Genomic DNA, 20,710 nt, shown 5'->3' on the forward strand with positions numbered 1-20,710 from the left:
CAGCAGGAAGCCATGTGTGTGTGTGTGCTCTTGCAGGCACGTGTGTGTGCACGGGCGCCCGCGCGGGCTGTGGCTGGGACCTGGCCGAGCTCCTCCACGTGCGGCGGTGCCCTGTGAGGAGGAGGAAGAGGGCAGGAGCAGAGCCAACTTGTGCAGACCAGTCCTGACCTCTGGCCGTCCCCGCAGCCCCCTGGCTGGCCTCGCTCCACACCAAAATGGCAGAGCTGTGTTCCCCAAAGCGCTGGGTTTCCAGCCAACTTAGCAGCACCCGGCCCTGTCCAAACCCATTGTGGGTGTGGGGTGGGGCAGCCAGAAGAGGGAAAGAGGGGTACCTGTTACTTTATACACGCCTTTTCCCTGCTCAAGTTCCTACGACTCCAGAAAGCACAGTGCTCCCGGTCCGGGTGATGGACGGGGTTTGAAGAAAGGCTAGAACTTGGCCTGTGGCCACGCTGGGCTCGGGGACGGAGTGAGCCTGACGTGGCTCTTAGATTGTTCGGGCTGGCCTGGTGCATGTCCTTAACAGATGTGTTTCCTTCCACAGCAATTAGACAACATCCACGTCACTGTCTTGCACAAGGAGGAAGGGGCCGGCCTGGGGTTCAGCCTGGCAGGGGGAGCGGATCTAGAAAACAAAGTGATCACGGTGAGTGGCCCGGGGCTGGGGGCGCAGGAGCGCTGGAGGCAACGGCCCCAGCGGAGAGGACACCTGCCAGGAAGGGCCTCACTCTGGGGCTCCGACGAGCGAGCGGCTGGCGCCGGGCCGCCGGACAGGGTCCTAGAGGGGAGCTGTGGGGACCCCACCCTTTATAAGGAGCTTAGTGATGTCCCCTATGGGACTGCACATTCGACCCTCACCGCAATCCTTCACTGAACAAGCAGGTCTCTGCGGAACCCAGACAACCTGCACGTGGCGAGGGAACCTGAATCACTTGTGGAAACGCAAAATAAATGACTAAATAAATAAAAACTCCCAGGTGTCTCAGCCTCACAGCGGGACCGCTGGGCCAGGATTTCTCGACGTCAAAGGGGACGTTCTAAGAAACAGCAAACCCAGCGAATGTCACGGGATCGTACACCTGGAAGTGGCTCATTGCGTGTTGTGCGAATTTCAAGTCAACAACAACAATTCGAAGCAGATTTTATCCAACATCTCTTGCTCTGGACAAGGAGATGAGGAAGCTGTTCGCGGCTGGACATTTAGACCGGGATGGTTTATGGTCTCGGGGCCTCCACGGAAGGCTGCGCAGCCGGGACCGGACACCTGCGCGTGACAGCTGCGTTGTCACAGGGGCTCCTGGTGCGGCGCACACGCATTCCCCTGCCCAGCCGGAGGCTGACCCTCCAGCTCACCACCCGCCTGCGCGGAGCACCCACCTCCCGGCCGATGACTCGGCTGTTCCAACCGCCCCCGCGTGAGTGGTGACTTCCTTCTCTGAAGCAGGTTCTCTGCCGTAAGAAAAGCACCGAAAACCACCCAGGACCTGTTTCTGTCCCGAGGCACGCAGTCCCGGACTGCAAAGAGCCCCCGGCTGTGCGGTTGACCTTCCGTTTGAGGAGGAGTGAGAGCCGGGCCTGTGAGAAGAGCCCTTGGGATCCTGGGTTCTGCCCTGAGGGGTGACCTGTCTCCGTCCCCTTTGGCCAGCCTCCCTGGACACCAAACAGACAATGCACGTCGGCCAGGCACGGGCACCAGACTCTTCTCACCCTCCGGGCGGGAACACGTCCTTTCCTTTCCCGAGTCGTCACTGCAAGAGAACCAATGCTGAGCACTGTCCTTGACCGAGGGCCGTGCCGGACACTCACTGGCTCGTGTCAACCATCTTCCCCCTGACTCAGGGAGCGGGGTGGACAAGGAGGGACTCCGGCAGGGGACGGAGATGCCTACCAGAACTTCTGCTTCGTACCTGGGTCTCCTACAGAGCCTGGAGAGCTTCGCCACGTCTGACTGCGACGCAGAATTTTTCGGAAACCAAAATAACGGAGAGAAGCTGAGAGCCTGGTTTGCACGATGCTGTTGCACGTCTCAGTGACAGCCCCGCACCCCGTCGCGCAGTCCCTTCGCGCTGTGCACGGTAGAACTGGGTAGAAAGGGTACCGGAAGGGGTCCCCTTTCAGCAAAATAGAAATTCTGGGTCAGAATTTCTGCGGGAGGAGCTTTAAAAATGCCCAGACTTCCCAGAAAAGCATTTCTCAAAAAATCATCCTGCGGAAGACGGGGGCCTGAGAACTGTGCCCGGAAAAAAAGGATGGTTTGTGAAAGGCTTTCGGGGGTCACGGCGCGCTCCTCCAGGAGGGCGGCGCACACTGGCTTTGCTGAGTCTCTAATACGTCTTCTGACCAACTGGAGACCTTTTCAGACCTTCCGTTGCACCCAGACCTTAGAGCCCTTTCCCTATGCAAGGATCGCGCAGGAGGCACAGAAACTGTGCTTCGGGAAAACACTCCAGGAGGCGCTGCCGAGCAGGGAAGGCGAGAGATTTGAACTGGGTTGTTTACTGGGATTGCAGGGACCGGCTAGGGCACTCTGTTGGGAAGGGTTCTGAGGACGGGTCTGACCACTCTCGCTGGGGATCTCTGCTCTGGGTGTCTGGGTTTGACCACCTGGTCTGGATCCTCTTCCAGCACGCGTCTGGAGCTGATGCCGGCTGGTTCCGGGGTCTTGACTTCCGTTGGTTTCTGCAGGTCCACAGAGTGTTCCCCAATGGGCTGGCCTCCCAGGAGGGAACTATTCAGAAGGGCAACGAGGTTCTATCCATCAACGGCAAGTCCCTCAAAGGGGCCACACACAGCGATGCCCTGGCCATCCTCCGCCAAGCTCGGGACCCCAGGCAAGCTGTGATCGTCACCAGGAAGCCAGTTCTGGAGGCCACGCCTGACCTGAACTCCTCCTCGGACTCCACGACAGCAGCCTCTGAGGCCAGTGACGTTTCCGCAGATTCCAGTAAGTGCCTCCAGGCTTGCGGGAGGCGCTGGGGGTCGCACTGCCTTTGGCCACGTGGGGCCAGCGCGGCTGAGGCTCCTCGATCGTGCGTGGCCTGCCTGGACACTGCCGGGGGCACGTGTCTGTGTCCATATGTGCGTGGGCACGGGTGCAAGGCGAGCAGGCAGCCTTCCTTGGCTCACGTGGGCGCCCGGAGCGGAGGACGTCCCTAACAATGTCCCTGTGCTTCCCCCGCAGCAGAGACCACAGTGCACACAGTGACGCTGGAGAAGACCTCCGCGGGGCTGGGCTTCAGCCTGGAGGGCGGCAAGGGCTCCCTGCTCGGCGACAAGCCTCTCACCGTGAACCGGATTTTCAAAGGTGTGGTGTGCGTCTGTGTCTTTGTGTTCTCTCCGGCTGGGGGGGGGTCGGGCCAGGCCCTCACAAAGCTTCTGGGCACCTTTGGGCCACATTCGTCTCCCACAACCCTGTGCCCTTCTAGAGTCAGGCAGTCTACTCAGGGACTCAGTTCTGCTTCTTCTACCTTCTCTCCTCGCCTCGGGACAGCCCCTTTCCCCTTCTCATTCGCTGGGTCCTGCTAAGTGACGAAGCCCTGGGCTTGGTTCAGCCGCACAGGGCCCAGAACTACGCTGAGGCCAGAGAGGCACAGCCCAGGACATGGCCCTGAAGGGGGTCCCCAGACCCACAATAGCCAGTTTCAATGCACTAGGTCTAAGAATTAAAATTAAACAAAATCCATAATGAACAAAATATCAAAGTTTAAAATAAGGGCAGGGTCTTCCCACTTGGACACACTCAGCCTCGCTCGGCTCCCCCCACTCCTGGACCCATCACCTCTCGTTTTTATACAAAACGCTGACGTTTGGTTCACCGTAGGTTGAGGTGCAAGCCGGCCAAATGTGGGGGTCACTCAGGATTCCCCATGACCGCCGTGGGAGGCCTGCACTCCCAGGGCTTTTCAGGCTAGAGCCCCAGCAGCAGGACGGGGAGCTGGGGCAGAGCCCCGGGCAGGGGTCGAGGGACCCGGCTTCGGGTCCCCGCTCAGCCTCTCACTTGCTGAGTGACTGCTGCCCCCCCAGGGCCCGGGGCTCCTTGTCCACACAGAGCTGTGGGGTGTGTCTGGACCCGGGTGTGAGGAGCTCCCTCGGGCGGGGGCTCCCCGGGGGTCCTCATTGACTCCAACTCTGGGAAAGATGTTCTTAGCGTTTGAAGGCAGACTACCAGCTCTGAGGCCTGGCTGGCTACCCGAGTCCTCGTGCTCCCGGCAGGTGCAGAGGGACGAGTGCTCCTCCTGCAGTGCTAGTCGGACACTCGATGGGCACAAGGAACCCAAATAGTTGAGCAGTTTTTAAATTCTCATTACTATTAGCTTTCAGTCACTATCTCTGAATCTCATGGTGGCAAACGGATGGGAAATCCGTTACAGTAAAGCAACAGTCCTTTGAAAGAGTGGGGGCCGTACGCGATTCTGTCCTCTTCCCACAGATGCAGGGGTCTTCTCCTGGCCTCTAGGATCCAGAAACTCTCCTCAACCTGGCTCTGGGCTTGGGGCTGCCCAGAACCTCCCTTCCCCGGGGACATACAGGCTACACCTCTCCCAAGGGCCATGGAGCTGGAGCCTGGCCTGCCCACCTTGAGGTCACCGTCGGATGAGATGCTCCATCAAAGGCCCACCGCCAAGCTCCTGAGGGACGGGCACCCTGTCCTCTCCCGAGCTGTCCCGCTCCTGGGAGACGGACGCTGGGAGGGGACTCTCCTTGCTCCCCAGTCACCTGTGCAACCCGTTATCTTCTTCCTCCGCCTCTCAGGGGCCGCCTCGGAGCAGAGCGAGACGATCCAGCCAGGGGACGAGCTCCTGCACTTGGCTGGCACGGCCATGCAGGGCCTCACGCGGTTTGAAGCCTGGAACATCATCAAGACCTTGCCCGATGGGCCCGTCCCGATCGTCATCAGGAGGAAAAGCCATCAGGCCAAGGGGACCGCAGGGGCGGGAGACCCGTAGGCAAGCCCAGAGCTGCTCACAAGCGCTAATTCTCAGGGTCACTGCTGCTCCCCGCCCGGACAGGGGACAGCAGAGATGTGCTTCCTGGTGTCGCTGCCCTGGTCCTGACCTTCCAGGAAGTCACCCAGCCAGAACGCGGTCCCGAAAGGAAAGGGCAGAGTCACAACAGGGAGCGTAAAGAAAATACTGTGGTGCTATAAATAAAACGGCTGTGTCCCGGTTTGTATGAAACCCATGTCCTGCTTGGCAGACTTCCCGAGTCCTCCAACGGTGGCATGATTCACGCCGCATACGGCATTTGCGTTTCTCAGGCGTCTGCTGCGTGGGGATGGGCTGTGCTGCTCTCCTGGGCATCTGCCCGACCGCTCGGAGGCTGCTCCATCACTGCCCCCAAGGGTCAGTCTGCTGTGGTCTTTTGGTGGGACCCAAGCTGGAGTGGTTGGCCTGGACGCTCGCCCCAGGGCCCGGGCTTCCTCACACATGGCGGCTGGGGCAAGAGTAAGAGCCAGCTCGGGGGTCCTCTTCTGACCCTGCCTCGGAGCCCCACGGCATCTTCCGCTGGACCCTATCGAGGAAGCCGGCCCAGGTGCGAGGCGAGGGCAGCCGCTGCTGGGCTACGGGGGAAACACCATCTACCAGACAAAACCCTTGCGAAGCTGGTTGTCGTCGGGTGGGAGACACGGTCCAAGGCCTGGGGGAACCGGGTGGTGGGGCCAGGACGCCGAGGGGAGTACAGGTGAGACTCAAAGCGTGGGCAGGTGTGCCGACAGCACGGACCAGCACGCATATGACACGGTAAACTAGAAATTGCTACCGTCAACCTACCCCGGGCCGAGTACCGGGCTGGCGTTAGCAGTCATGGTCTTTGCTACTCACAGTGGGGGTCTATGGGGCGTGGTTTTGGGCCACTGAATTGATGAGGGGGCCAAGACCTGGAGACGGCAAGTGGCCCGTCCAGGCTGGTGAACGATGCGGCCGGGACTAAGTCCTTCTTTTCTGTGACTCGGTACAGACCGACGGGCCCGTATGGACCAGCACATATTTGCTTTGTTCATCTCTTAATGCCTGACGGCCATGCTCAGGGCAGACCGACGTCTTAGCAGCAAGCAGCAGCCGCCGACCAGCCCCCGCAGCGCCCCAGCCCTGCCCCAGCCCCGTGACTGGTGGAGTCTGGGGACAACACACAAGCGAGTTCCTCCCAGGCTAGGAGCACTGGGGCCACATCCGTGGACTCTGGTGGCTTCTCCAGGGTCTGGAGGAGGCAGACTGTTTCCTGGCAGTGAACTCCTAGGAGTCTCACCGGGGGGTCCTCTTCACGCCATCGCCGCGTGCGACGTCACCGCAGTGGGCGCCAGCTGGCCCATCCCCTCATCCCAGGAAGCGGCGGGCTTACAGCGGTCGCGTCCTGCCTGCTGCCTGGCGTGTTCCCCTGTGAGTTTTGCCCGGCCCCACACTGAGACAAGGTCTCAGACACCGGGCAGACTGGTTCTTCAGCTTTAACAGACACTGAAGATCACTGTGACCCAGCACGGGAAGACGTGCCCGAGTTCCCCGGGTCACTCCACGGGATCCTGCCTTTGCCCCCACCCCGGGCTGGCCGGGGAGGCACACCCAGATCCCACCATCTCGTGGCAACCAACTGCCGGGCGAGTAGCCGGGTCAGGCATGCAGACCAGCCCAGGGAAGGAGTGGCCTGCCATCGGGACTGGAGCAGGGGACGCACATGAGCGCAGGGCTGGCCGCGGGCCGGGAACAGAAGGCACCCGGCAAGGCAAGTCTCAGCAGGCTTGTCTCTGGACTAGGGCACAGCGGGCCTGTGGCCCTCCCAGTCCCTCTTCCTGCTTCAGAAGGTCCCGCCCTCCCCACTCAGGACGCCGCCACTGGTCGTTTCCAGTCTCAGTGCTGGGGGGTGGGGGACGCGTCTTCAGTCGAGGAGCCAGCAAGGTCTCGACACAAAAGCGCTCATCCGTTTGAAGTCATGGTGCTGGGATTTACGTGGGAGATTTGGCCGTCCCTGGCCGACGTCTTGAGAAGGGAGCAGAGGCCGAGGAGAGCGCCTCAGTGAACGGCTTCCGGTCACCCCTAAATACGGCAAGCGCCACAGCTCACCGTCAGGGACCGACTCCCACCCTGTGGGCGCCGCACCCACCCCAGGGCCTCTCCCAGGGCGCCCTGGCTCCTCGCCTTAAGCCCCGTCTAGCCAGTCGGTACGCCATCTCATCTGCAGGGACCTGAAGCAGCAGGCGACCTGGGGACTGTTATTCCCATCCCCACGCTGTCCCTGCAAGACAGGAGGAGCAGCAGGGGCTGGTGAGGGCGTTGACCGGGAGAAGGAATTCTGAGTGAGAGGCAGGCACCGGGACAGGGGCACGTTTTCAGTCTCCTGGGCAGCACGGCTCCCCCCGAAGGACCCTGCGACCCTGGTCCGCGGTGCAGCGGGCTCTCCATCCTGCTAGACAGGGAGGCAGAGGTGGTTTCCAGGGTCTCCTGAGCTGTCGCCTGGCGGAGTCAGGCCCTGCCACGCACTTACCGAGGGATGCGATCTAACGAATCCGAGAGACTGATGAAGGTTTCTCGGTAAGTCAGCGGGATGGTCCCAATGACAGGACTATGAGGTCTGCGGTCCCACCGCGACCTGTAAGAAGGGGGCTCCCGAACCCCTCCTGTTTCAAAGCTGGCTCGTGCTTCAGCACATCCAGAGACAGACGCCCCAGGACTCGAAGGTGGGGAAGTGAGTCCTACGCACAAAGCGGGGCTGTCTTTCCCTGGGGGGACTCTGAAAACTTCCTGCGGACTGTCATCACCGCAACTCGAGGACACTGGGGTCAGACACGGGATAGTGCGCACTGTGACAGGCTGTGTGGTCCTGACCCGAGACAGGGAGGGGTGCGGCTGCCAAGGCCCCTTCCAGGTGGCAAAGCCGTGCTCCCCGGTTCTGACGACCCACACAGTAGGCCAGACCTGAGCGATCTCAGAACAGAGCCTAGAGTGGGGACTCCAGCCAGCGCCGCTGGAGGGGACCTGCCCTCCCATCTTTCATGGGGAGAGCAGAGTGGCTCGAGCACGGAGGACGCCAGCCCCGAGGCTACAGAGCTGGCTCCGGGCCGCTGCTGGCTGCCGGGGTCCACTGGGGACACGGGAGTTAACTCAGTGGAAAAGAACAGAAAGGACAGATTCAAATGGAAGCTACAACCAGAAGAAATAGCGAATGTATTTTTCCCCAACGCTCAGCTCATTTGTTAAAAGAGTATTTTCCAAGCTGTTATTTTTTTTTAAGGGGGGAAAACCTGGGGCCATGTGATCAGGTCGGAGGGCACTAGGTGCGAACCAGGCAGCAGGGCCTGGCTTTCGGCGTCAGTGGGGGTCCTTTCTATCCGGCGGGGGCAGGTGGCCTCTGGCGGCGACTGGCATACGCAGGCCTCAGACCGGAGCGCACTCCTTGGGGTCTGTGGCCAACAAGGGCCAAGGAGCGACTTCCCGAAGCCGGCCCGGAGAGGGGAGCGGGGTGGTGGGGGCCACTCCCACCGGTTTCTCCGCCAAGACGAGCTGTCCCCAAGGAGGTCCCACAGAGTGAAGACTGGCCCTTGGAGCTCTCTGGTACCCCGGCATCAGGGTTCTGCAGTGAGGCCCGGGAGTCCTCGGCTCGCAGGTGCAAACATCAGTCGTACAAAGTCTTCACGGCTTTCTCCAGGTTGGTGTAGAACCCGGCCATGCTGCGGGGGAAGAAGGAGTCCACCACGCTCTGCGGGAGGTAGCCGCTGAGGTCAGTCTGGAAGAACGTGACCAGGTGGGTCTTGTTGGGCTCCCTAGGGAAACAGGGGCAGAGCCGCGTCACGCGTCGGGAGCGGGGCATGGGGGCTGTGCCCCGAGGCCACAGAGGAGCACCCACCCCGACAGACAAGGCCAGGACACCGAGATTCGTCATCGGGAACCCCACCCAGCACGGCACCTGCCCATCAGGGAGCCCGAGGGCCTGCACCTTCCAAACGGCGGCCTCCTCCCAGCCGCACAGACAGGACAACAGAGGCCTGGGGTGGGACACGGTGGGCAGGTGAGCACAGGCACGGGCTGGGAACCCAGCACGGGCTGCTCTGGGCTGTGGCTTTTCTACTCATGGAAGGGAGACAAGCCCTGCGTGGGACATTTGCCCAGCCTGCCTTAGGGGGCTGGAGGGGAGCCCCACACTGGAAACAGTAAGAGCAAGGCCTCCCACTATGCCTTTCCCTAGTGCTTGGGCGCACTGCGTCACGACGTGTCCAGAACAGGGCTCCCCACGGGCTGGTGTCTTACCGCAAACTGTGATTAACGCACCCATGGCCCAGAAGGTCCACAGTTTCGCTACACGTAGGTCTGGGCACATCATTCAACCCCGAGGATCCTTACCCTGGCACAGGCTCACAGAAGCAGCCACAGGGGTGGTTAAACCCTCTCACATAACCAGGCTTCGGGGGACACAACGGGTGCTCCACGTTGATAGCTGGAAGACAGCCAAACGGGAAGTGAGCTACGACCTCAGCTCTTGTGCACGCAGACCGCACCACCTGGAGCCCGAGGAGTCAGCACGAGTGCGCTGGGACCTGTCCCGCGTACACACACACACACACAAATCCACACATGCACACACCCATGTTCACGGCTTCCCAAACCTGCTGGCATCAGAGACGAGAACATTCCACAGGGTAAGGCCAGGGGGCGGGAGGGAGGCTCCCATCTCCACCTGTCCCCACATAGAGGATCCGGATGAACGGCCAGGGCTGTGGCTTTTAGGAGGCAGTGGGACACGTGCAGGGGCAGGAGGGAGGGGACAGGGTCACAACCCCGTGCAGTGACAGTGTAGACCACAAGCCTCAGTGGGAAAGACCAGGGATGCCGGCCACGTCTGTGACGTCAACCTACAATGACTGGCCTGTGCGCTCCCTTGCCATGGCCCCCCACGACATGCGATGCCCCTGCACCTGCCGAGGCCAGGTGCACGTGGAACAGGAGACCCAGGGTGATCCCCCTGCCAGTTGCCGAGGCCGGATTTATGCAGAACAGGGGACCCAGGCTGTGAGTCCCCCGCGGCAGTCTCGCTGTCACTCACCATTGGAACTGAGGGTCCCGTCCTCATACGTCTTCATGAGCACCAAGTCCACGAAGTCTCTGGGGGAGATGAGCTTCATGGCAGCCGAGGGGCTGGTGGTTCTGCTCACGCACAATGTCTGTCAAAGCACAGAGGGTCGCGCTTATGGCCACAGGCCTCCCTGCCCTGCCCCACACCCGGCGTCTGGGAAGCGGGGAGTCTGGGGAGTCCGGCCTTCAGAGCAAGAACCTCCTTCAGTGCTGTGCCTGGGCAGCCTTCTGGTCCCCCCGGGCCGGCCCTGGAGGGAGCCCCCTTTGATCCACACCCCAATCTCAGAATACGCCACCAGGCCACCCTCCCGCTTTGAAGTCAAGGTCGCCCCAAACCCAACCAGGCTTTACCCCACCCTTCCCTTCTCCAGCCGGGCCGCCGCCCTCTCCGGGGCACAGGGGATTAGAGCAGGTCAGCTGCAGGATGGCACGGACCTCTCCGGGGCCGCGCGCAGGCAAGAAGGGGCTGCCTTTAAGGGACTGGGTTTGAAGACTGAGGCACGGAGTGTCTTGGCAGAGACACCTGTGCCCTGAGGGTCTGAGCCTTCAGGAGGGCACTGGGAATCCACTTCCAGACGATGCAGCCTCCCTATGTTCCTCCTAAAAACACCAGCCCTGGAACAGGGTCACCCCCACACAGGCTCTCCCTTTCCGCTGGGAACAAATGCACAGCACACGCTGCCCACCCAGAATCCTGCTAGCAGGCACGGTCCCGGTGGCCACGTCCCCCAGGGCACCAAAGGGACAGGTCCGGACGCTGGTTCCACCAGTTGAACACGGCCACAGTTAGGATCCCATGTCCACCCTCTTAATCTTTTTAAAGGCCAAAGCTTGTTGTTAGAAACAAGGCAGTTTTGACACTTATGAATTCTCCTATTTTGCAGCAGGAATGACAGAAGTGATACCTATCTATCTGTATTTTTATTAGTAATGGCTGGCTTCGCGTCCTGATTCCTGCTGCAGGATCCATCCCTCCTGAAGGAGCACGGACAGTATTGGTGAGAAACACGCAGGGCGGCAACGTGCGATAAATCCCAAAAGTTGCGCGCGGATCTGTGTCTCATCCTTCCTGCTGTCCGCCGGCCGTCTCTCTCCAACGCAGAACTCCAGGATTTGGGAGTGCTCAAAATCAGGCTGATCCACACCAGTCTGCAAGGGACTTGCAGAACCTGGCAGTTTGCAAGGTTCCTTCTCCGCATTGTCGTCGTCTTGGCAAGGAGGAACCACAGGTTGGCTGTGCCTCCCCTTCTCCGAAACCTGAGCTCACCGGCAGCCTGGGTCTTCCTCTTTTCACAGCCCCGTCCACCGAAGGCTCCGTCCTTCCATCTTCCTCCTCCTCTTTTTTCTTTGAAGACTTCATCTCTAAGTCACCTCTGCATCCAACAATGGCGGGCTCGAACTCAGGGAGCCCCGAAGCCAGTCACCGGCTCCACCGACTGGAACCAGCCAGGCGCCCCTCTCCCTTCCTAGCAGGAAGTCCTATCTTTCCAGGGGCCTGGGCATTCCCGTGAGAAGAGGCCTCCCGTTCCTCTCTTCAAGAGATGTAAAATATATTACTTTTTACATATACTAGTGCTTCACCCACATCTGTAATACAATCGTACTGTCTTAATAACTTACAACCGTATCTCTATCCAGAGTCTTCCTAACATGCAGCCCAGGAGATGTATTATGTACATATAATTAATAGCCATATTAATGAAGGATGATGTCTTTGAAGCATAAATATATTAGGGTGAAATTCTGTAGCCCGCAAGCCATGGAGAAACGAGTTCAAGAAAAAAAAAATAATATAAAATGTTTGTTTCAAGAAAACGTGTTCCTGTTGTGATGAGGAGAACAAAGACAAAAGAAAGTAGATAAAATTCAATTTCCTTACAGCTTGCAGATGAATGACAAATACTTGAGTCAGGAAAGATACCCCTGCAGGACCTCAGGACTGCCATGCTAGAGGCAAAAAGCAACCTTAGCTTGAGCACAGCTAGGCAGGCCTGCAGGGTCTTGGAAGTCTTCTCCAGCGTATGAAAACCCTTCCGGAAACTTCCTTTTTCTCTACCCACCGCCCCAAGTTCTAACTGGAGAAGCACCGGCTCCTCCCACTCCCAGTGCAGACCTCTGTGCCCACGTCCGTCCCTGTGCTTTCATTTAAGTGCCTTTCTGCGCCTAACATGTCTCAAGAATTCTTTCTACACCGTTCACTCCTGGCCCACCTCTTGTCAACATACTTTTAAAGTAAAGGATAGTAAATAAAACCTCCTGTCACGCAGATGCGTCGGGAAGAATGATGTCCTTGTTCTGCCTAGAACTGTCTGATTTATCCATGTAGAAATGCCAGGCTTCTAGGGCCGCCTGGGTGGCTCAGTGGGTTCAGCATCTGCCTTCAATTCCGGTCATGCTCTCAGGGTCCGGGGACCCAGCCCCGCACTGGGCTCCCTGCTTGGCGGGAAGCTGCTTCCCCCTCCCCCACTCCCGCTGCCTATGCCCCCTCCCTCATTCGTCTGTCAAATAAATTTAAAAAATCTTAAAAAAAAAATATATGCTCTGCTTTGCAATTTATGATGAAAATTTTAGACATTCACGAAATGTTCTGCATCAAGTGGACCTATGGGGATGATGGAGAATTTCTTGGAACTCTGCTGGAGGGCATGCTCGCAAAACATTTGGAAACTTGCAGGACAGGATTGACAGGGTCAGGCAGGGAAGGGGGAGGGGGCAGGGCGTGGGGGCTGTTTTGGGCCCACACTGGCTCAGCCATGGGCCAAGGACCAAGGGTCCGTGCGGGCCCCAGGCAGGGAAGCAGGCATGCCTTTCCAGGAAGAACCAGGGTGCTCAGAGAGAGACCCTGTGGCACTGATGAGGGAGCAAAAGGCTAGCAGAGGACAAAGCCTGAGTGGACCACCCACAACCTCCCCCTCGCCCCTCCTGGGTGGCTGTGTGTGACATTCCTCCAGGACACTCGCCACTATTTGTAAGAGGCTAAAACAACCTTAGCTTGGTGGGAGCCAAGCCTCCAGGATCCCAGCTATGAAAGGCCTTTTGGATGCCTTCCCTTTTCCTTACCTCCCCCAACTTCCAAGTCTAAACAGCCCCCAGAAATGCAGCCCCTGTGACCTTCAAGAAAACTCCATAACCAGTCATTCTGTCACATCTGTGTTCTGTTGTAAAGGCCACTAGCCCCTGGTTTCCCAACTTGAAGCATAGGTGTCTATTTATTTACTGGCTTCCTAATTTTTTTTACTCTCTTGTGGCTCCTACGCTGTTGTTCACAATATTTTTATCCAAATGTACTCCCTCTCATAAACTTGGATAAATTTATTTTAAAAGGAAGCTACTTATCTGTAAAATATAGGATTTTTATATTGTTGCTTCTGATTCTGATTCTGAGGCTGAAATCATCAGGTTTTGTTATAAAGATTAGCAAGTGTTAAATGGGTGTCACAGGGACCTAACTGAAACTCTCCCCTTCAAGCTCTGAGAGGAAATAGAAAAGAACTGAATCCCAGTGATGTCACCATGCATGATTCAAGGTCAGGGTTTGCCTAACAACCTTGTATCTCAGGGGTGTGTGCCCCACCCTTCAGGAAACACCCATATAAACTCTAGACCATGAACTCAAATGTGAATTTTGGGACAGGCCAAGAGCTCCTGGGTCATCCAGATGGACCAGCACAGAACTGTGGCCTGAAGTTTCAAAACACCATCTGTGTAAATAGGCAAGAGGGCATCACGTCTACACACCTCAGAACTATCGGACTGGCAACTTTCCCCCAGGGCAACTTTATTATTAGTTCTGGCTACGACTCCCCACCCCCCTTTCTAACTTCTGTAATCAAACGAGTTGGGTTCTTCACGCTGCAAGTTCCTAACGCTTACTGTTCTTCAGACAGAAGCTTCTAGAATTGCGCTAATACGATAGCCACTAGCTCCCCGTGTCTGTTTAAATTTACCCCGAGAGTAATAAAAAGTAAATAAAACGAACAACTCGTTTCCTCCAATGAGACACCTTTCAAGTGCTCTGTGGCCCCATGGGGCCCAGGGGCTACTGTAGCGGACAGGATTGACAGAACATTTCCATTATTCTAGAAAGTTCTTCCCGGGCAGCTCGAGCTCGGATGACATACACTGGCACCAGCGGAGAAACTGTAATCCAGGGAAGCTACCCGGCGAGGCAGGTCCTCACTCTGACTGCGGCTCTGGACTCATTATCACGGCCCCATCGAGGGGCACCATTTCAAACCCGAGCTGACGAGTCCAGGCTTTAGTGACCTCAGAGCACGTTCACGCCGCCGGCCTTGACCAGTGCTGTATTTCTGACTGCTTAGGGCGTCTCCCCCCATCTGGTCACACGGTTTCCCACCTGCGCCCGGGCCAAGGTCGGGCCTGAACATGGCAAGCAGCGGGCAGCCCGTGTCTGCTGCGGTACCGGGGCCGTGCGGGGTGCTGCCCTTGCCCAAAGGTGACCCAGACCCCCTAGAGTAACCATGCTTGGAAAGACTTACATCAGTGAGGCTTTCGATAATTTCAAAGCTGCTCACGTTCTCATCCCACTTGGCTCGAAGGGTCCCAGGAAGTGGCTTGATGCAGTCCCACACCTTCTCTGGGGGCGCGTTCACCATGCCTTCTCCCCGGTACCTGGAGCATGAGAAGGAATGTGAGCTGGGGCATCCACCCAAGCTTCTGATCCCGGGATCATAGGCAAGGACTAGACGTCACACCTGTCCCTGCTCTTTGGAGACAGCCTTGCAGTCAGGGGCTGCGAGTGAACCGGCCTCCCTCCCTCACACCTGCCGGAGCGGACCTTAAGCATTCGTGAGATACAGCCTGCTGGAAAGGATTCACCTAACAACAGAGGCTTTTCTGGACCATAACCGACAACTGGATTCCAGGGTGCTAGGGCAGATCTGCCTGATTTCAGGAAGCAAACCCACAGAGACATCAAGAAGGGAGTGGCCCCTCTCACAAACTTGGGCAAGCCAGGCACTTACAGGTTCCCTGAAAACTCCACAGATGGTCTCCAGGAAACTGACACTCCATTCTGTCAAAAGGCACAGAATCGTAGAATTTAGAGCTAGAAAGGCTCTGGGAGGTCACCTGACCCAGTCCCCTGTGCTACAGAAGAGGAGTCTGCAGCCTCAAGAGATTGGCTGCTCCACGCCGACCGACTCCTGTGCGGCAGGGCAGGGGCTGGTCTGGGACCGAGCTTTCCCTCCGTAGAACGTGGTGGAGCAGGGGTTCTGAACCCGCTGATTCCAAGAGCTTGGGGTGATTTTCAAACCTCCTAAAAGCCACGATGCCATTTGTCTCGTCAAGCAATTTCCCTCTATTTGTTAAGAATCAGAAGCCTCGCATAAGCAAAACTATGCCCATGCCGCCCTCCTGGGGACGGGGAGAGGCTCCTGCCAGGAAGAGGGCAGGCTCTGGAGCCTAACCACCGGCTGCTGGCCAAGTGACCTTGGGCAAGTCACTCACTGAAAGGGACAGATCCGCATCTCCCAGGGTCATGGTGCAAACAGGCCCTGGGTTTTTTAAGGAATCGACCCTCAGTGGAATCTACCCCCACCCTATCCAGCTCCAGGGTACTGGAGAGCAGAAAGGTGGCAGGAAGAGGAGGAGCCTGGGGTCTTCGGAGACCCCAGCCCCAGGGAGCACGCGACCCCTTCCTGCCCAGCTCCGCACTCACGGCTTCCCGGCAAATCTTCCATCCTGACTCGTCCCGCCGGTACTGGAGCACCTTCTCCGCCACCGCCTCGCTCATCTGCGCGGCCAGCGCCGGGTCCATCGCGCCAAGCGGTCCCCGCGGTTACGGGATCCCGGCCGGGCCGTGCTGTGGCCTAGGTTGGCTCTGGGTCTGGGTCCGGGTGGCCGCGGCGCCCGGCCCCGGGGGCGGAGCCACAGCTCCGGCCCCGCCTCGCGCCTCGGATTGGCCCCGGCGGGCAGGCGGGCCCCGCCCCGCCCCGAGATTGGCAGGGCGGGAGACGGCCGAGCCGGGCGGGGCGGTCCTGGGCGGGCGGTGCAGACCTGCGGGGTCCGCCTCCGACCTGGGAGGGGCCCCGCGCGGCCGAGGAGGGGCAGGGTGGGCGGCCCGGTGGCAGAGGCGGCGGGAGCGGGGAGTTCGGCTCCCAGCGCCCAGAGGGCTGTCGCAGGGCCAGGAATGACCTGGGGGGGCGCAGGAGGGGCGCGGGGAGTGGGGGAGGCGGTGGGGCCTGCAGCGCGGGCGGCGGCGGCGGCGGGCAGCGGAAGGCTCCTCGGGCAGTGCCCCCCCGGGTGGGATCCGGAGGTCGGTGCCAGTGACCGGGGGGCTGCGGCAGCGGGCAGCTCGGGGGCCCGGCCTGAGCCCCTGGTGGCCCGGCGGAGTGGACACCTGGCGCGTTCAGTACTGGGCACGTTTGTTGTTATTGTTTTAATTTTTACTCACATCTGGTTAGTTAACTTCCCAGTGCAAGACTGGTTTGTTCCAGGAGTAGATTCGCGGCTCATCGCGTACACAGGACATCCAGTGCTCATCACGAGTGCGGTCCGTAATGCCCGTCCCCCATCTAGCTCAGCCCCTGCCCACCTCCCTCCATCAACCCTCGGTTTGTTCTCTTTAGTTTTTGGCCAGTAGGGCCTGAAAGACCTCAGTGGGGGTGTCCAGGAGGCTGAGATGCCCAGGCATCTGCGGGGAGAGCTGGGCTCTGGCTAAGTACAGGCTTCTCTGGGAGCAGGTGTCCTCAGTCTTGGGGAGCTAGTGGGGTCCCATCCCCTGCGGGTGCATGGCTAGGGCAGTCTCGGTTTCCTCCTCTTCTATAACCAACTAAATAAATTTAAAAAGGTCCTCACTGAGGTCTGTTTCTGTTTGTTGGCTTATCATTTCATATAAAGGTTTGACAAATGGTGTAAACAAAAGGACTGCCTGGAAACCCTTTTCCGAGGATGTGGTGGGCTGCTGGGTTGTAAAGAAGCCGTGAGTGGGGAATTAGGGGGTCCCAGACTCTGGACCCAGCTTCCCCCAGTAGTGACTGTGTGGTTTTGGGCAAGTCATTTAACCCAGAGCCTCAGTTTCGGGGACAGTAACACGTGTCTCTGTGTGTATTACATCACAGTAATACGCTTGTGATGGGCAATCGAAGAGACATGTGGGTGTTCCTAGGAGCCATTAAAAAAAAAAAAAAAGACCAATAACATAACCACGTTAAAAAAAATTAGCATGGGACACCTTGGTGGCTCAGTAGGTGAAGTGTTTGCCTTTGGCTTAGGTCATGATCCCAGGGTCCTGGGACTGAGCCCCGCATCAGGCTCCCTGCCTGGTGGGCAGCCTGCTTCTCCCTCTGTCTAACACTCACCCCCGCTTGTGCCCTCTCTGACAAATAAATAAAGTCTTAAAAATAAACTTAAGCACATCGAAAATGCCTCAAAAATTAAGGCAATAGTCTAAAGGCAAAATCGGGCCATACTTTGACTGAAAGTGTTTTTTTTTTTTTTCCATGTATAAAGTGCTGTTATAAATTATTAGGAAATTTTCAAACAACCCAACAGACAAAACAAATGCATCAGAAATGAACAGATACTAGGCAGAAAACTAAATTAACGGGGTTAATGGAGACATGAAAAGATGCAGAACCCCTTCGTAGCTAAGGAATTTGTAATTAAAATGAGGGAGCACATTCACAGCTATCTGATGCCTAGATAGCAAGAGATTTGTTAATTCCCTGTGTTGGCAAGTGTATACAGAGAGAAACAAAATTTTTTATACACTGTAACCAGGAGTGTAAGTCTATATAACCTTACAGGAGGAAAACAACCTATCTTAAAATCTGCATTTACTTGTGTTTTGACCCAAAGCCTCCTGCGCCAAGATGCATAGGATGGCTCTTGCAATAGGGAAGGATTTATTTCTCAATGGAGTAAAGAAAGTAACAGATACTCACTTGGTAGAATACTATGTAGCTATCGTGACACAGATGAAAGAAAAGTGGAGCTGGAACAGGAGATGTTCTCTAGAGCTCATCTAGAAGCAGGACTTGCTACGAAGAGACTGTTCTAACCAAGAACAATTTATTCTCCACAAAGGAAATAAATGGTATTTAAAACAACTTAAAAAATAGCTCAATATTATTTAAATTCTTATCCCCCTCCTTAAAATGTTTTATATGTGTACTGACAGGGAACAATATGATATACATATATATGACATTGATAAATATATATATGATATATATATATATGTGTGTGTATATATATGTGTGTGTATATATGTGTGTATATTAAACATATATATTTATTATATTATTAAATATAATAGAATTATATAATATACAATATCATATATACTATATAATATAATATTAATTATATATAAATATAATATATAATTATATAATTGATATAATATTATATTATAATATTAATTAATATTATTATATTTATTGCATTCATATATAAATATATATTTATATTTATACACACACACACACATATATATATTTTCCAAATGTGTAAATTGAAGGCCAGGAGTGTTGTAGGTGAGTCGGTGCTCAGCTGAGATGGCCCGGGGCCAGATTCCAGCATCACCACTTACTAGCTGTGACCCTGGTAAGTCGCTGGCCCATGCAGACCTTAGCATCCTCCTTTGGAGAATGAGAAAAATAATAGTACTAACTCATAAGGTTGAAGTATGGGTCAAAGGTTTCAATGGATGAGTAACAATTAGAATGGTGCTTGGCATACAATGCATGTTTACGTTTAAGATATCCATAAATATCTTGAATGAGCGAGAAATATCTAGAGATGTTGTGCATGTTTATACATCTAGGTGTTTGGAAGACTGACTTCTAGAAAGGTACAGAATAAACTTGTGAGCAGTAGGGAGTAATGCCAAAGGAGATTACTTATTTATTTTAATTCATCATATACTGTTTAATTATTTTAATTACTGATATGAAAGAGTTTTTAAATTAAAAAAAAAAGCCTCATTGAAAAATTCAATGTAGACTATCTCTGTAGAGCTATGACTGGACACCCGGTCAGCCTGGGGCCTCGCAGAATTTTATTTGGAGATAAAATGCTCTGAAAACAAAGCTGGAGGAAATTAAGACTCGCTATAGAAAGTGACTTCCATTAGACATCCGACACTTGAGAGATTTCTATTTTTATCAAATGGTGCATTGGTTTTGAATTTTTATTTTTTATTATTTTTTATTTTTTAAGTTTTTTTTATTTTATGAATTTTTTTTTTTTAATCCCTGTAAGAGCTTTTAATGTTTGCTCTCAGAAAGTGGGAAGCCCCAGGTAGAGGAGATATTTGCAGGAGCAAAGTGCGGATCCCCGAGGTCTGGGAGAAATGGCAGCAGGGGACGTCGAGGTCAGGGCATCCTCCCTGGGAAACTTCTGGTCTCTTGCCTGTGGAGGCCAGGCAGGGGGCAGGAGCAGGGGGCAGGAGGTCCGCCCACAGGGCCAGGTGCTCAGTGAGACCTGGGGCTGTAGTTCAGAGCTGATGGGAAGGAGGGTGGAGGGGAGGGGTCTGTCGTGTCCACTGATCAGAGCCCCTTCTTCGAGGGCCTCGGAGTAACCTGGCTGTAGTCCAGACCTCACCAAAGTCCCAGATGAATTTTAAATAGGTGTATACGGTATGGGAGGGGGCCCAGGAGTGTCCACCCCAAACCCACCAGGGACATGGGGTGGAGCCACGTGCACAAGTGGTCCAGCCTTAAAAGCTCCTGCATGGAGTATGTGCTTTTCATGTGGACCATGATGTTCGTTCTGTAATACGTTAGCTCAGGCAGGTGCTGTCCACATGGGCGAATCGCCTTCCGGAAGCGCATGTCTGTCTGTTTATTCTTAGCAGCAGCTGATGGCTACTGAGCTGTGCTACTCACGGGCCAGCATCCTGGGCTCTGCACCCGTGCTGGACCTTCGAAGCCTCAGGACACCCTAGCAGTGGGAGGTGCGGCCACAGTCCCATCTTACAGGTTAAGAAACTGAAAATCACACAGCTAGTGAGGAGCAGAGCTGTGGCCCACACCCAGTTCCTTTTTCTGAAGGTCACGGGTTTGCTTACATGCTTTACTGCCTCTTCCTCCCCGTAATGACATACAGTTTAGCATGAAATGGGCGGAGAGTGAAATCAGAAATCGGAGCAATCTACAGACCCTAAAAGACGGAACACATGCACACACACACACACACACACACACACACACACACAGGAGAGGCACATACACCAAGTAGCGGGAAAGCAGGAATTCTACCTTGGACTGTAGATGTGAGTCTTTTAAAGATGTATAGAAAACTTTTCTGTAAAAGTTCTGACCTTCGCAAATTTAGAAACATAAGCAGTGACCCAAGGGAGTGTCCTAAGATTAGTAAGATGTTTACCAGATTATTCCTATCGGTGGCTCAGTGGGTTAAAGCCTTTGCCTTCAGCTCAGGTCACGATCCCAGGGTTCTGGCATCGAGCCCCGCATCTGGCTCTCTGCTCAGTAGGGAGCCTGCTTCCTCCTCTCTCTCTGCCTGCCTCTCTGTCAAGTAAATAAATAAAATCTTAAAAAAAAAAGAGAAAGAATTTCACATGTCATATGTAATGGATATCGTTATGACAATTTCTGGGACCCCAGAGGAGTTTGTTACACAGGCTTTTATAGGAGAGACTTTGAAAAATAGCGTGAGTCTTGTTC

The 20,710-nt window shown here is 55.6% G+C and overlaps 2 protein-coding genes across 9 annotated transcripts in view; one reads left to right on the forward strand and one right to left on the reverse strand.

Annotated features, from left to right (window-relative positions):
- The window catches only part of IL16 (interleukin 16), a 99,549-nt gene extending 94,372 nt beyond the window's left edge, over positions 1–5,177 (forward strand). For 6 of the 7 annotated variants that reach the window (XM_004763640.3, XM_004763644.3, XM_004763642.3 and 3 more), the window contains 4 exons: positions 545–646; positions 2,686–2,944; positions 3,182–3,304; positions 4,753–5,177. In XM_004763640.3, coding sequence (XP_004763697.2) covers positions 545–646; positions 2,686–2,944; positions 3,182–3,304; positions 4,753–4,946 — 678 coding nt within the window. In that variant the 3' untranslated portion in view covers positions 4,947–5,177. Of the gene's footprint in view, positions 1–544; positions 647–882; positions 2,076–2,685; positions 2,945–3,181; positions 3,305–4,752 lie in introns of those variants that run through there. The other variant, XR_006602694.1, reaches the window with a different exon arrangement.
- A 2,943-nt stretch (positions 5,178–8,120) lies between these two features.
- Positions 8,121–15,942, reverse strand: STARD5 (StAR related lipid transfer domain containing 5). 2 transcript variants are annotated; one of them, XM_004763647.3, is made up of 6 exons: positions 15,739–15,938; positions 15,044–15,093; positions 14,558–14,690; positions 10,030–10,147; positions 9,330–9,423; positions 8,121–8,752 (listed from the first exon to the last, which is right to left on the reverse strand). In XM_004763647.3, exons 1-6 carry the CDS (start codon positions 15,835–15,837, stop codon positions 8,605–8,607), a joined length of 642 nt encoding a protein of 213 aa, XP_004763704.1. In that variant the 5' UTR covers positions 15,838–15,938; the 3' UTR covers positions 8,121–8,604. The 2 variants fall into 2 exon arrangements, with proteins under 2 accessions (XP_004763704.1, XP_044923269.1); XM_045067334.1 differs by lacking the exon at positions 9,330–9,423 and having other exon boundaries at positions 15,739–15,942.
- Positions 15,943–20,710: the final 4,768 nt, after the last annotated feature.

This window comes from Mustela putorius, unplaced genomic scaffold, assembly GCF_011764305.1.
Source record: "Mustela putorius furo isolate JIRA1106 unplaced genomic scaffold, ASM1176430v1.1 tig00003875_pilon_pilon_pilon, whole genome shotgun sequence".
Classification (NCBI taxonomy): Eukaryota; Metazoa; Chordata; class Mammalia; order Carnivora; family Mustelidae; genus Mustela; species Mustela putorius.